This window comes from Sciurus carolinensis, chromosome 5, assembly GCF_902686445.1.
Source record: "Sciurus carolinensis chromosome 5, mSciCar1.2, whole genome shotgun sequence".
Classification (NCBI taxonomy): Eukaryota; Metazoa; Chordata; class Mammalia; order Rodentia; family Sciuridae; genus Sciurus; species Sciurus carolinensis.
In genome coordinates, this window is record NC_062217.1 from 24,457,003 (window position 1) to 24,474,279 (window position 17,277).

Consider the following 17,277-nt stretch of genomic DNA (forward strand, 5'->3'; position numbering starts at 1 on the left):
TTGAATGTCACAAGAGCTAGATAGCAAGTGACGGAACTGTAATTCATTCTCTCTCCACTGTATTGTGGTTGCTTTCTCATTTTCTTAAGATGATTTGAACATGCCTCAGTTCAAAACCATAAAGTAGCAACTACTTGATTTCTCTTCTGAAAGCATCAAGAGATGTGTTAGGGACAATTACTGAGTATTTCTACTCAGTCTGGATTTTTCTATTCCAAAGCTCGAGTATTTCAGAACGCAATTATAAACACATCCTAGCATGACATAGTGTTAGTACTGGTACTCATGGTGTTCTCTAAAGGTAATAATCCTGAACTGAAATATTATATCTATCCCCTCATAATTTCTCTTTAGGTAACATGCTATCCTAGGTTCTGAGGAAAAAGAAGAAATACTACTGATAATTTGAGTTAAATTTTTTTAAAGTCAGATAATTATTTAGTCTTAGGCAAATTGTTAACTTACCTAAACCATAATTTTCTTGACTTTATTTGACAGTTAAATTAGATAACCTGTAATGCTAACATATGGGAAACTTTCACCTTGCATTTAAAATAAAATCTATATAGTATATTTACTTAATGATTCTTTACCTGAACATTTTAATTCATTTTGTTTTTCCTTGCAAATTATAGTAAAAAAGAACCTTGTAAATTCTTAGATTTGGGATCTCTTTGGAAATACTGCATGTATAGGAATTAAAGAAGTTACACATGAGCCCAATTTCTGTCAAGCAAATACTAGGAGAGGATTGCAAATTGGAGGAGTTAATACTTTAGATGAACTATGAAAAGATAATCCAAAGCATTTGTATTGAAAATGCAGTGCTTTTTTTTTGTAAGCATCAGTGTATTAGACTTTGGGAGGAAGCCAAATTATGCTGTTTGGATAATCAGTATGAACTGTCTCTCACAATTTTTTACCCTGAAGTTTCAATTGTGTACCTTTTCTATTTTTAACTTGGTTCTAAACTCTTTGTTAACATTTCTCCATTAAAGTATTTTTTGGTTCTTGGTTGTCTTACAGCTGGTTCCTGATGCCAAAATCTCTAACTATATTATTATTGTTTATTTTGGCAACTGATGTGTAATATGATATAAAGGTTGGATTAATCAGTAATGGAATTTTCTATGCCTTGAGCTTTTCTACAGTAGAGATTAGTCCCTATGAGCTGTTCCTTCCCTTCATTATTTCTACAGCTGTTCTAGTGCCATTGAATTCAGCATCTGTAAGAATGTGTTTACATTGTACCAGAGCTCTACAACCTCAGCCAGTTAAGAAGGAAGCATCTCTGGGGACTTGGAAGGTCACTGTAAAACCTTGTTTGCACAGTTGTGCAGTTTGGGTATATTTGTTTGGTAGACCAGCTAAGTTCAGTACTTTGAACTTTTATAAACATTATCCTCAAAGGGACAGTACTCAAGAGTTAGGTTTGCGTGTGTGCTTAAGTACTTAGTTTTATTAACTACTTTATAGAAAGTTTTTTTTCCAAGCATTTGTATACATATTAACTAAATACCTTAATTGTGAAATGGGTTTTGAAATTGCTTTGTTCAACTTAATTTCATCCATGTATAAGTTAACAACTGAAAAACAACTTGAAACTTGACATTGTAGGGTTTAAGAGTCAAGAATTTACTGATTGGTTTTGATGAATTATTTGTATATAATAGATAATGGTACTTAATTCTTGATGTAGAAAAGATTGTGTGTATATACTTTTTTTTTTTTTATTACTATCATATCCCTCAATGCATTCTTTGCTACCTGTGGTATGAAAGACAAAAAGTGCCAGGCAGTTGAGATGAGGTCATATCTGGAAGTTCACATGGCAGGAGGGAAACACCTTCACTAAAGGGAGCTACAGCCTCAATTTTTCTGGTTCCATTATCTCTTGCCTCCCAAGGCCCAGCTCTGCCTTGCACTGAGAGGCCCCAGGCCACACATTGAGTCTGTGCCCACAGCTTCCAATCCTCCCTTTATATTGTGCATTGCTGGACTTCTAAACAGTAGAAGTATGAATATTTTCTTCCTGGGCTAAAAATTGTTCATTTCAGTTGTTGACAGGTAAATTATTTATCCTGAAATAGCACTTTCAAGAGACTAGTTTCTACATGTGTTATTTAAAAAATTTATTAAATTTTTTAAAGAGCATGAAATTATTAGGAAATCCTACAAATTCTGGAACTTTCCTTTATCTTCATTTTATTCATTCCTTGGCTCTTAGTTCTGAATATAATTTGTAATCATTTGATGAATCAGACACTGAAATCTATGAGGGGCGGACAGCTTGTTTTCTAACAGATTACTGCAGCCTTGACACAAGTGAAGGAAACTGCTCCAGCAGGCTGACCAGACTTTTCTGCTGAATAGGCCATCCTCAGGGCTGAGATCCAAGAACTCTGAAGCATTGTCTTGGACAGTCTGCAGAAAGCTGCAGATCATTTGTACAAAATAAAACTCTTTTAAGATTACCAGAGTGATTTGCAGATAAAGCTTTCGGTGAGGTAGTTTTTCTGGTATGTGGTATTTATCAAAGGACAACATGTCAAACTTCCACCCTCATTAAAGAAAGTTGTTGAGGCAAACTTTAGAGACTTTATAATATTTTCTTTTCATACGATTTTTGTGATGTGATTTCCTGTTTATATTTTGAATAGCTGTTTGGTAAGAATTTGAATTTTATATTTCTACATTTTAATCTTTTGCCACATTTTCTTATCTTTTAAGCAACTGCCGTATTAGCTTTTCTTTGCTTGGATATTGACTCCCTTCCACATCCATCTTTCTAGACTTTAATTTTGCAGTTTTCTTTTCACCAGTTTTGTTCTTCAAAACATCTGTCCTCTTTTTTTTAAGGCTTTTTATTGAGTAAAATAGCTCAATTGTTATTTTGACATTATATTCTCTGTCTGGATTTATTTCTCCCAACTAATACTTCAGTAGGACATGTACATGTATTTTTAAACCTAACAACTGGCCTATCAAACAGATCTGCTGTCCCTGGTAATATATAATTCATGGGCTTTTCTGTTTAGAGTTTACTATTTCCTAAGCAACCCTACCATTACCACCCCACAAAATTACTTTTAGTAAGAGATGTTTTTCTTCATAATTAATATAAAATTTTCCATTGGGCATTTGCTCAGGTCCTATAATATAAACTAAAAATGAATCATTATATTTTCTGAATCTGTATTTAAGAATAAATACTTGTAAAATTACTTGCTGATTTGAAAATGAAAATAGTGACCTGTAGAGAGGAAGATGTCTTATGACCTGAGAAATACATTTACCTTCCAAGAGCTTGATTATTAAAATTCAACCCACATTACTAATTGAAGAAGTCATCTTTCTGAAGTCACTGGGATTATAAATGTGTACAACCATGCCCAGCTTGAGTTGCAGAGTGTTTAGAAGTAAAAAGACACATTAACTTGCCAGATCTTTCCCTTGACATGAATACAGCAGATCCTACCATAAGAAAGTTATTAGTTCCTTCCCGGTGTGGTGGTGCATGCCTGTAATTCCAGCAGCTTGGGAAGCCAAGGCAGGAGCATTGCAAGTTCGAGGACAGCTTCAGAACTTAGTGAAATCCTGTCTCAAAAAATAAAAAAGGACCGGGGATGTAGCTCAGTGGTAAGGCACCCTAGAGTTCAATCCCCAGTACCTTAAAAAAAAGAAAGAATGAATGAATGATTTCCCAGTAGTGCTAACCTTCCATTTTCTTACTTATAGTAGTACTTCATTTCATTGTTCTGGAGTTATTGATGACATGCTATAGTTTGACCTAGAATGTCTTCCAAAGGCTCATGTGTTAAAGGCTTGATCCCCAAGATGGCACTGTTGGGAGGTGGTGGAACCTTAGGTTGCGGGGCCTATTGGATCACTGGGGATGGACCTTTGAGGGGAATAATGGGACTCCCATCTCTTACTCTCTGTTTTTCGCTTCTCACCCGTGCAGTAAGCATTTTTTCTCAACAACACATTTCTACCATGATGTGTTGCCCACAGGCTCAAAAAGCAGTGGGGCCAATCAATCATGGACCGAAACCTCCACAACTGTGATCCAAACTAAACCTTTTCGCTATATAAACTGGTTATCAGGTCTGTCATAATGACGGAAAGCTGACTAACACAGTACGGTACTTGTAATAGTTGCTGTAATAGTTGCACCTGGAATCTGAGTAACATTCTGCAATATTAAGTCTTATTACTCATATTGTATATGTGTAAGCCTATATGGAACATGCAAGAAGCTTGGTACTGATTCATAGAGCATCTTAGTATTTTACAAGAGGATTTTGTTGTTTTAGTGACACTAGGAATTAAACCCAGGGATACTCTACCACTGAACTAGATCCTCAGCTCTTTTAATACTTTTAGATTATAGTTAATGGAACACTATGTGAAAATCATGATTATCACAATATGATTAGGGATTTTGTTGAAATCAGCAAGAAAATTTATGGAGTAAGTGTATGTACTTATGTCTTTATATTTTATTCATCCAAATATTATCAGCTAGCTACTACACAAGTCAATGTTTGCAACAAATTCTGTTGTCTTTGATTGCTGACCTTGTCATATTTTAAAAAAATTAACACGGTGCTGTAACGTGAAAATAGGAAGAAGGGATACATTTTATTTAATACTTTTAGCTTATTTTGTAACTTTTTTTTTTTTTTTTTTTTGGTACTGGCAGTTGAACCCAGGTGTGCTTTACCACCAAGCTACATCCCCAACCCTTTTTAATTTTTTTATTTTGAGACAGGTTCTCACTAAGTTTTTTAGAGCCTCACTAAATTACTGAGACTGGTCTCAAACTTGGCATCTTCCTACCAAATTGCTGGGATTACAGGCCTGTGTCATCACACCCTGCTTATTCTATAACTTTTAAATATTTGGAATTATGGTATGTAGGACTTCACTTGTACCTCAATGGGCTTGAGACAATAGAGCAACTATATCTTCTGATGTGAAATAAAGAAGGGAGATCAGGAAAGACCTGGTGGAAAAGTTAACATCTGAGCTGAGTATCTGTCTGGTGATGAGGTATGGCTAGAGTGAAAAGCCATTTGGACAGAGGGCATAGCCTAAGCAAAGCTCAGTGATCTGGCTAAGGGCAGATGTGTATGCAGTCAATCTGGGTGTTGGAGCCGTATTAGGCTTCTGGACAGTCATAGCCAAGTCCCTAAACACAGTAATCCTGCATAGCATTTCTTATGGCAAGAACTGATGAGAGACAAACCAGTCCCCATTGTAACATTTCACCATAATATTCCTAGCACTCAGTCACCAACACTAAGCAGTTTCCTTTCAAAGTACAATTAGCATCTTCCCTAGGAAATGAAGTTTAGAGGATGTCAACATATGTGAATGAAGTGGGCTTTTTATTACTTGCGTAATGAAGTGAGTGAATGATATTAGATGTTAAACAAAAACCATTTATCACTGGTAGCAACCTAAGGCTTGATGGTGTTTTTTGGTTGTTTGTTTTTTGGTATTAGGGATTGGGGTTTAACTTGGGGCCTGACCACTGAGCCACATCCCCAGTCTGTTTTTATTGTTTGTTTTGTTTTGTTTTGAGATAGGATCTCTCTCAGTTACTTAGGGCCTCACTAAATTGCTGAAGCTGGCTTTGAACTTGCAGTCCTCCTACCTCATCCTCCCTTGCCACTGGTGTTATAGGCATTTGCCACCATGCCCAGTGGGAGGAGTGGTTTGTAGATATGGAGACTTACTAAGATTTTCAAGCAGCCTTTGAGAATCTAATCATCAATCCTGGCAGGAAAAAGTCCAGATGGGCCTGATATTGTGACTTTAATCACATCTGCGGTTTCCTGGTATGACCTATTTTTTTGTCATTTCTTTTTTCCCGTGCTCAGGATCCAAGCGAGGGCCTCACACAGTACCACTGAGCTACAACTCCAACCCCTGACCTAATATTTGGCCTAATATTCTAAGGATATGTGATGCCGATACGCTCCTGTTCAAATCCGGCCACTGTAGGAGTTTGCAGTCAGAAGCCTGTGGCCATTCATTTCCTTTCCTATTTATTCACTCAGCACACATCTTACTTTTCCTCTTTTGTCTTCTTTTCCTCTCTCCTTGTCTTGCCTTTTCTTGCATGCCACCTATAATTTCCTGTCCTGGCTACAGTATTTTTCCTCATTTTTAATTAATTAATTTTGATTGATGAATAAAATTATATATTTTTGTCTTGTATGCCATGTTGTTGTTTGTGGTGTGGGATTTAGCCCAGGGGCTCTACCTCTGAGCTACATGCCCAGCCCTGTTTTTTATTTTGAGACAGGATCTTACTAAGTTGCCATGGCTGGCAATAAGCTTGTGATCCTCCCATCTCAATCTTCCCAGTCACTGGGATCACAGGTGTGTACCACCATACCCAGTTCATGTTTTTTTTTTTTTAATATGTATACATTGTGGAATGACTAAATCAATTTGATGAACACGTGTTACATGACATACATTTTGGGGGGAAAGAATACTTAAAATCTATAGTTTGTAATTTTAAAAAAATTTTTTTATTCTATTTTGTATATGACAGTAGAATGAATGCATTTATACATTTTGATAGATCATACATAAATGGAGTGTAATCTCTCATTTTCTGATTATACATATTGTAGGAGCACATAGGTCATACAGTCTTATATATACATGAGGTAATAATGTCTGTTTCACTCTACTATCATTCCTACCCCTATACCTCAAAAATCTAGTTTGTAATTTTCAAGAATATAATTTGTCATTATTAACTAAAGTCACCAAACTGTAAAATAAATCTCTTGAATTTACTTTTAATTGAAATTTTATATCCTTTGACCATTTTCCAAGGCCCCCTAATCCTTCTACCCAACCCCTAACCCCTGGTAACAACCATTCTACTCTCTGCTTCTGTGAATTCAACTGTTTCCACATGTAAGGGAGAGCATACTGAATTTTCCTTTTTGTGTCTGGCTTCTTTCACGTAACAATATTCTCCGGGTTCATTGTGTTATCACAAATGACAGGATTTCCTTCTTGTTTAAACCTGAAAAGTATTCTGTTGTATGTATATAGATATATTGTCCGTATCTACACACACCACACACACACACACACACACACAACATACACACACACATTTTCTTTATCCATTCACTTATTAATGGACACTCAGGTTGATTCCATGTCTTAGCTATTGTAGACAGTGGTGCAGTGAACTGGGGAGTGCATACTGATTTTATTTCCTTTAGATATAGACCCAGTAGTGGAGTTGCTGGATCATTTGGTAGTTCTAATTTTAATCTTTTTTTTTTTTAATTTTTACAGACTGCATTTTGATTCATTGTACACAAATGGGGTACATCTTTTCATTTCTATGGTTGTTCACAATGTAGATTCATGCCATTCATGTAATCATACATGCACATAGGGTAATGTTGTCTGTCTCATTCCACCATTTTTCATACCCCTGCCCCCTCCTTCCTCTTATTTCCCTCTACGTAATCTAAAGTTTAATTTTAATCTTTTGAGGAACTTCACTATTTTACAAAATGGGTATACTAGTTTACATTCCCAACAACAGTGTACAAAGGTTCCCTTTTCTCCACACCCTCATCAACACTTTCAGGTTTTTGATAATAGCCATTCTCACAGAGTAAAGCAATATCTTATTGTGGTTTTAATTTACATTTCTCTGATAATTAGTGATTTTGAACTTTTTTTTCATGTCTCTGTTGGCCATTCAAATGCTTCCCTATGACCAGTATTTCTTCAGGTACTCTGTATTTTTGGTTTTTTTTTCTTTTTTTTTTTTTTTTTTTTTTCTTTAACAGTACTGGGGACTGAAACCAGGGTGTTTCATCACTGAGCTACATCCCCAGTCCTTTTTATTCATTTTGAGACAGAGTCTTACTTAGTTGCCCAGGCTGGCCTTGAAGTTGTGATCCTCCTGCGTCAGTCTCCCAAACTACTGGGATTACAGATATGCACTACTATGCCCATCTCCTCCTTTACCCATTGTTTAATCAGATTGTTTTCTTACTGTTGAGTTCCATTTTGAAGAAAAAAAAAAAAGAACTTTGCATTTTTATCATGTCCCACTCATTTCTAGAACCCATTAATTCCCCTCAATTTTAACTTAGTACCTTCCATGTGCCATGCATAATGAAAACTAAGGTGAAAAAAAAAGAAAAACAAGTCCCCTGACCTCTAGGAATTTGGTCAAGTAAAAAACTAGCTATCATACTTTTTATGCTTCTTAAAAAATCCAGAACACTTGGATCCAAATAAAGTAACTTGTTTTATCCTCACAACAGCCCTTTGAGGTAGCTAAGATAAAATATCATTATCATTGCAAACAGTCTAATATCTTTGTCTAAAATTTTGTATTGTTGCTTAAAATACGGCTTTTTTCTTTCTTGATCGTCCATGTGGGCATGAAATCAAAAGGTCTCATTAATTCTCCATTCATGTTCCTCCATCATCCTCTACTTTTACTGTATTTTCAAAAATTAAGCACTTTTTTCATGACTCCATTTTTTAATATCTTATAAATATTTATAACATTATATAGTATATATTTATATAAAAATAAAATTATACATTTTTATAGTTCCCTCCCCACATTCTAGATAATTCATCATCTGTTTTACAGTATATATGTGTGTATGTATTTGATATAAAATCCCTAATAGTAAGCCTTTTTTAGGAAAAGGCCTTGCTTACTATAAAAATCATAGTACTGGGCTAGGGTTGTGGCACTGTGGTAGAGCACTTGCCTGGCATGTGTGAGGCACTGGGTTCAAATCTCAGCACCACATATAAATTAGTAAAATAAATATCCTTTGACAACTAAAAACATTTTAAAAAATCATAGTACTTAAAATTAAAACAAGTCATTGGTATGGCATAATTTGATATTTGGCATAATTTACAGAATTAATTTCTGCTACCTCCATTTTATATCTGAATAATTTTTTTAACTTCCCAAATGACCCTAATATTCCCATTGAGTTCTATCTTGTCTTCAAAAACTATCTACAATTTAAATTTTCTTGCCTTTCTTTGCTACTGATAGATAGGTGACCCTATTTGACTTTACCAAAATTAAGAATTATCTAAATTTCTTTATATAATCAAAATATTAAGCCATACAGAATCCAGACTTTGTCCTGTGGTTTCTACAGATGTATGTGATTGCTAAACCACTGTTTACTATTGGCTCCTTATGAGCCTATAGGCAGCTGTTTGCAGATGTCCAGCAGTGATCCGATCATCTGCCCACACTTTTTAATCAGAATGTTCTGTGGTCTGACATTAAATCCTTACTGAAGATCAAGTAGATTGTTCCATTTTTTTCACCAAGTCTTATCACTGCATTATGAAATTTAGGTTGCTATAGTAAAATTTCTCTTACATTCTACCCAATAGTTTGTTAATAACTGGTTACCTTCAGCATTGATAATGGGCAGGGCTTGTCAGAGGATTTCCCAGTAAACAGCAAATGATGCTGGCTTCCTCCAATTTTCTAAGAAGTCTCTTTTCTTGTCATCAAGTCATGCTTGTATGAACACATGTCTTATTTAAACCTGTTTTTCTGTCATGTGACAGATACTGTACAGTTAGTTGTTCAAAGGTGACTTTTTGCCAGGGGTGGGGCATGCTGGGGATGGAGCCCAGGGATACTCTTCCACTGAGCTACATCCCCTACCTTTTCTTTTATTTTTGTCAAGTCTGTCTTTCAACTTACCATCCTCCTGACTCAGCCTCTCAAGTGGCCACAATTACAGGCTTATGCCACCCAAGCCAGTCAAAGGTGACTTTTTAAAGACTGATGGAGGCACAAAACAAGAAAAGTATCTAATGATCAGCCTTATGTTACTAGCTTTCCTTTACCATCATTTTGCAAGAAAGCGTGTGTAGATCCATTTCTCTCTCTCTTTCTATTTTTAAGCAGTTACTTAAGATTTAACTCCTCTGATTTTATTCCTTTAGACTTTTCATTTTCCTAAATTGTTTATTATTTAATTTGCCTTTCCATTTCTGGTGCTTCATTTTAATTGCCTTGAATTTCTTGGGACCCTTTCTAGAGACTGGAATAGTTATAGCTCTGAGTTGATTTGTATGAATAAAAGGAAACACAGACCCAGATAACTCAAAACTAATTTGTTTGACTTTGGATTTTAAGATGATTTTGTACCAGATTTGCATTCCCACTTGGCTTTTATTTAAGCTGCTATTATGATCAGTTGACATTCCTTAAGCATGTACCAGCTGGCTGATGGAATGAAGAGACAGGCCTGAGGAAGCTGAGCTAGAATGGAAAGTTGGCTGTAGATAATACACTCGTGGATCATTGAAAATTGATTATAGTTTGTTTCCATGCCCAGAAAACTGCTAGACCAGTTTGAGAGACCTAACTCTACTGGTCTTCATTCCATGGAACTTTACATTCTAATATAATAGGTATGTTTTACAAAGAAACTTCTAGGATATTTAAAGAAAGTATAAAAACGAGTGTTCTGAGAATTTAATTTATGGCTCAGTAGTTTTTATTGTTTAAGTTCCGTATTTAGTTCTTACATATTCTTCTATTTCTTTCCCTATATTTTAACTGCAGCTTACACTTTTGTTTCAACATCTCATTAAAAACTGTCTTGCTCCATACACATTGATGTTCCATAATCTTTGATAATTCAAGTATTTAGCCTCTGAATTATATGCAGTAGAAACAAGATTTACTGTGTCTTTACCCAAGAATTCATTAGCAAGAGTTTCAGAGGAAACACTCGAGGCCACAGCAGTGGAAAAGCTACCTGATTTTTTTCCCCTTAGTTTGGAAGGTGATGATGTTGTTTCAAGGTCACAGTACATGATTGTGACAAATGTTGTTCTCCCATTTGGAAGAAAGGCCCTGCAAAGGAAATTTGTGCTGGAGAATTTCGGGTGGGAAGTAGGGAATGCTCAACATTCTTAGGACAAAATAGTGAGCAATCCTCTTTCATTCCTTCCGCCTCTCCAGTATCAGCCTGTCCCCACTTCTCTGTGAATGCAGAAACAGTGACAACTTTTCTTTTCTTTATTAACATTTTTTGCCTCTTAGTGATAAAGAGAAAATTTCTCTAGGATTTGCTGCACAAATGTTTGTGGAGAAGATAATGCAATGAAAGATCAAAGGATTCACAGACAAAAACCTAGATAGTTTTGTTTGCTTTCTTCCTCCTCTCCTCACTGATCATTAGCAGTGTTATTTTGGGCAAGGTAGTCAGTATCTCTGAATATCATTTTCCTCATCTGTAAGCTGGTGGTGATTCCTACATAACCATATTCAGACAGGAAAGCATTTTATAAACTTAAAGTTCTATATCAATGTTAGTTGTTAAACCAATTAAAGACACCTAACTAATCTGATACAGTGCAACCATAGGAGTGGTACCATGCTATAGGCTCTGCTGTGGACTGCAACTAAGCCATCTTTATCAATGAGAAGACCTATTGACTGAATACCTGTCTCCACTCAGTTCTTGCCCTTCCATGTATGATCTTTCATCTCTGAATTCCTTTCACTTCAGGCAGTCTTTCTCATACATATACCTTCTTTTCTCTTTGTACTTATAAATCTGAAGGCACCCTTAATCATACCAGGTAAAGTTAATAACAGTGCTAGAAGCTGGGCACAGCTGCACACACCTGTAATCCCAGTGGCTCGGGAGGCTGAGGCAGGAGAATCTCGAGTTTAAAGCCAGCCTCAGCAATAACAAGTCTCTAAGCAACTCAATGAGATCCTGTCTCTAAGTAAAATACAAAATAGGGCTGGAGATGTGGCTTAGTGGTCGAGTGCCCCTGAGTTCAATCCTGGGTATCCCTCCCCCCCAAAATAAATAAATAACAGTGCTGGAGATTGTTGTAAGTGAAATTCAAACTAAAAAAGAATCAGAATTCTTAAGTGAGCCCAGAACATGCCTTCAAGTTTTCTGTGAATATTGTTTTCTGCTGATGTTCTGCATTTCAACTTTATTTTGACTCAAATAAGCTTTTGCAGTCTGTACCAGAAAGCCAGGCACACAGCTTTTATGAGAAAATACATTCTAGTTTATTTGTAATTTATACATATTGTTCATAAACAGGGAACTTCCCAAACTATTTTTTTTCCAATGAAAATTTTTAACCATTTCTGTAGTAATGAGAAGAGCTTATGGGTGGAGCTAAGAATGACTGATAATCCACTTCTATTTAGAAACTACCACACTAGTGAATGGGAAGTGGAGAATTGTGTATAGAATAGTTGTACTGTTTAAGGATCTCTCTTTTGGAGCAAATAGGATTAATTTTTCATAAACAACTATAATGGACAAAGTTGCCAGATCATATCAGTAGGCTTTATTATTTTAAAGAACTGGAAGGAGGAGGATAATAAGATGACTTATCTCTTTGTGATATCCTCAGACTGGCCTGTAAAACTTGATCTGATTGAGCAAGTTCAGGGTAAGAAGATGCACGTATTGGTAGGTAAGCAAATGCTTCAGTTCTTCAGTGACCCAGGAAGTGGGCCTTCCCAGGAGGGATCAGAAACTGTTAGAGTTGATGAATTAACTGAAGACTTTTTTTTTAAGATCTCAGTACTAATTAAGAATTTTTTTAAATGTGAGTTATTCAAAAAGAAGCACGTATTTGTTTATTAAGAGGATGATGAAATAGTTTAAAAGTATATTAGGAATATGGCGGCAAATACTGGGATAAATTAATTTTAAAAATGGTTGGAAAAAAATTGGGGGTGGGTAGGGAAAGATGAAGTAGAAGACTGCTATCTTTTATTGTCTTTTAAATGTTTGTCTTTTTAAGCTATATGCATGCTTTTCTTTGATAACAAAAATTAGTATAAAATAAAATGTTTTTATAAACTAACAAAATATTGATATCACATCGGGATTTTGTAAATAGTACATAGTAATGCTATAATAGTATAATTAAATGTTTTAATATAAAATCTATATAAATTATCCAGTTTTAAAACTCTGATTAGATTTATACTTCTTTCTCTGGACTATATTGTTTCCAACTTCATACCTCTTTTTATTAACTTTATTATTCACATATCATAATAATATTTAATTTAGGGATTATCTTTCTATGTTGCTACTCATAGCACCTTACACAGTTATCTTACACACAGTTAAGTCTCAGAATATGGTTAATAAGTATGTTTTCTGGAGATTACTTTTTAATCTCTCTTAAAAATTATACAACTAATACATATAATTGTAGAAAAAACAAAAGAGAAGCAAACAACAAAAAATCACCCAAAGTAATCTTACTATTTTTATAACATTCCTCCAAATGTTTTCCCATGCACTTATGCATGTAAATGTTTAAAATAGGATTATTCTATACATACTGTTTTGTAACCAGCTTTATATATATAAAAGAATGTCTGTATCGGAATGACTTTATAGGAATATCTATACTCTTAGGAATATTTTTCTGAGTCGATTATTCCTTCACGTTTATTTTACTGACTGCCTAGTCTTTCACATATGTGGCTGTTTCATGATTTATTTAAATAATCCTTTATTAGTAAATATTAAGTTTTCTGATCTTTTCCTTTATTTGTCAACAAGGTATTTAATGAGTATCCTTATTCATATAGTTTCATACTTACTTGAATATTTTCTTAGGATAAAGTAGAATTTTAGGTCAACAGATATGTAGTATTCTTAAGGCTCTTTATCATGTTGTCAAATTGGTCTCCAAAAATATTCTATCATCTTTAGTCCCCGTTAACAGAGAAAAAAGAACTCATTTATCTACTCCCAAATGAGCTGAAACATTAATCATTATGTGGTTAATTGGAATTCTTTAAATAATAGTGAATTTAAACATTTTAAACATAGGATACATGCAACTTAGTGAGAACTTCAGTAGCAGCCAGATTCTGTCTTAAGACTGGTGGTGTAGTCCAATGATAAAATGCCCCCCCTGGGTTAAATCCCCAGTACAAAAAAAAAAAAAAATACAAAATTCTTATATTAAGGATATATAATTGAACTCTCATGTTACAAATACTTTTTCCAGTTTTTCATTTTATTCTCCTTTTCAGTGTTTTTCACTTCATATAAAAGGTTTCTTTTTCATTTTTGTATTCAAAACTGTCAACCATTAAAAAAAAAAAAGTATTGCCCCAACAATTATGCTTCAAAAGTCAGTTTCTTTCCAGTCATGGATGAGGAATGAGTTGATTTTCATAACTTAGTGGGGTGACTACATCTCAAATTTCTTCCTCTTTCCCACCAGGAAAGCAATAGAAGAACTGCTAAAGGAGGCAAAGCGTGGGAAAACTAGAGCCGAAACAATGGGACCTATGGGCTGGTAAGTTCTCGAGTAATCTTCCTTAAATTTAAAAATATAATAAAGAGAAAAGTCTTGGCAGGAGTTATCGATACAGGAACCTGCAGCATAGATGGAGGAAAGCACCCAGAGGTGAGTGTGGGTGAGAATGCTGCTGGGGGCTGAATGCCGAGGAGCTCCAGATTCAGCGGCAGGGTGTGTGCGGAGGATGCGCATTGTGGTTTTATCATCCCTTTGATTCACAAATTCCCAAGATGTGAGATACCACTATACCCAAAAGCACCTGTATAAGAGCAATATTATATCAGAGTGCATCATTAAAGAATTGCTGTTGTAGTTACAGTTCTTAGTAAATTACAATTTATCTTAAAATATAATTTTAACTCTAAATATTTGTGTACAGATTGGTTATATAGAATTAAGTTCACACTTATAGTTTCTATACAAACTAGAGCTTGTTCAAATTTAATAATATAAATATGGCTCAGTGATAAAGCATATGTTGGCATAAAACTGAATTGTTTTCCTTGAAGTGAGAGGCTCATCCATGTCTAGGTAATCAACTATTTCACTTTGCGAGGGTCACACAAGTACTTTTCCTTGAGGCAACCATTGTAGTTCACAATTAGCAGAAGTGTTTTATGTGTACTTCCTACTTCTACGCATAATTATTAAAAAGAGATATTCAAGGGTCAAGATTTTAAAAAATTGATCTTTTTTTCCTGCTTCATCAAGGGCTTTCTTATGTAGAACTGGCCTTTTTAAACTGCAGTTCATGACAGTGAAGAATGTAATGACGGCTGGTACCATTCAGTGTCACTGTCTTGTGTCTTGGTTTAGTTTTATTCATTGTTTTTACACCTTCAGTGCAAATGTCAACCTCAACCCTGTGGGAAAGAGTGAATAACATCAAGACTGTGAAAATAACTTGTAGATCCCTTGGTGATCTACAGGTCCACATATCACATTTTGAGAACTGCTGCTCTAGAGAGGTTCCAGCAAGCCAACATAACAAAACAAGAAAACTAACCAAGCATAGCAAGATGTGGTGGTGCACACCAGTAATCCCAGTGACTCAAGAGGCTATGTGGGCTATGAAAAGAGGCCTGGATCCAGGACAACCACAGCTTGGCTCTGCTCACTGGTCCTGAGACAGAGAGCATGTACCCTGTATCCTACTCATCCTGGGTAACACCTGGGTTCCATCTATTTAAATGTGTGTATAGATGCGTGTGTTCCCAAATTTATTTGTATATTTTAAATCACCTGGAGAGCTTCAAAAACTACTAATACTTATGTCCTACCATCATTTATTATACGATATGACCTAGACTTTAGAATTCTAAAGATACCCAGGTGATTCTAAAGTGCACCACACATTTTAAAAATAATTTACTAATCCTGGTTAATTGCAAAGAATAATGACAATGTGCTCTGCAGAATCCAGAGTGATCCACACCTCTGCCAGAGGCAGACAGCACCTCTGCACTGGAGTAGCCTGACCAGGTGTCCAAGCACCCATCCCTGTGGAGTGGACCTCCTTGGACTGATAGTTTGAGGGGCAGGAGTTTGTTTATTTGTGGTACTGGGATTGAACCCAGGACCTTACCCATACTAGGCAAGTGCTCTACCACTGAGCTACATCCCCAGCCCTTTTTTGAGACAAAGTCTCACTAAGTTGCCCAGACTTGCCTTGAACTTGTGATCCTCCTGCCTCAGTTTCCAAGTCACTGGGATTACAGGCATGTGCCACTGCACCCAGCCCCTGGCACAATCATAAAGGAGAAGACATTCTCTTGCTCACTGGTAGGCCATAGTTTGTTTATCTAAACATCTAGAAATTCTTTGTAATTGCTCTACAATTTAAAATAGAATTAGAGTGGGTGACATGGTTTTGTTTTGGATATTCCATAAGAAACATCTTAGAAAATTTGAAATACCACTTTTTATTTTACAAAGAGACCATTTGGTGCTGTATACTTCTTTGGATATATTTCAGTAAAAGAATCTTTTTAGAGGTTCTTGTTGACAGAGGCCTTGGGGAAGCTGAAATATTGACCCACATGACTTCCTTTTTTGTCAACAGAACAGAATTTATAAGCATAAATTTCAGAAATTTTCCTGACTTCATTGTCTTCAAAGCCATTTTCAGTCTGGTCACATTGACTTCAGCTTACCTCTAGCTCAATGTAATTTTTCAATCTAGTCCCAAAGTATGAGCCTTTCATTTTCATTTGTTTTTGTTGTTATTTGTTTCCTTTTTTTCTCTTTACTTAGCAACTGAGAACTGAACCGAAGGTACTTTACCACTGAGCTACATCCCCAGCCCTTTTTATTTTTTATTTCGAGACAGGGTATCACTATGCTTACTTAGGGCCACACTAAATTGTTGAAGCTAATCTAAATTTGAGATCCTCCTGCCTAAGACTCACAAGTCCCCGGGATTAAAGGCTAAGGTTTGACCTTTTAAGGAAACAACCACACATTGCCATTGAAATGCTTTGAGGAAGCTATTGGGATTATTAAGAATGGGCCCAGAGTTTAGGACTGAGAATGCAACCTCAGATTATTGGAGAGATGTACTATAGTTAATCTGCTTTAGCTTCACTTTGGTACATGCACAATAGAACCAGGGAGATTTCCTAGGAGGATGGAAGAGGAGAGACAGATGATGAAAGTCTTTTATTTTCAATTGAAAGAAAATGAATCTTGTTTTCTTAACCCAGTTGTTTTAAGGAAAATGACATTCTTGAATGCTTTTGTGTTTTGGTTCAGGTTCAATCTAGAGATAGAGAGGAAATAACCCACATTATTCTTCCACTTGATGACGTCAACTTTTCTCCCTCTCTGGTGCTGGGGATCAAACCCAGACCCTTCAGCATGCAAAGCATGCACCTTACCACTGAGCTACATCCCCAGCCT

At 35.6% G+C, this 17,277-nt stretch overlaps 1 protein-coding gene across 1 annotated transcript in view; it reads left to right on the forward strand.

Moving 5' to 3' along the window:
* LOC124984827 (protein POLR1D-like) overlaps nt 1–17,277 on the forward strand; it is a 38,295-nt gene that overhangs the window by 10,785 nt on the left and 10,233 nt on the right. The window contains exon 2 of the mRNA XM_047552889.1: nt 14,302–14,376. Within this exon, the coding sequence (XP_047408845.1) occupies nt 14,302–14,376 (75 nt within the window). The remainder of the gene's footprint in view (nt 1–14,301; nt 14,377–17,277) is intronic.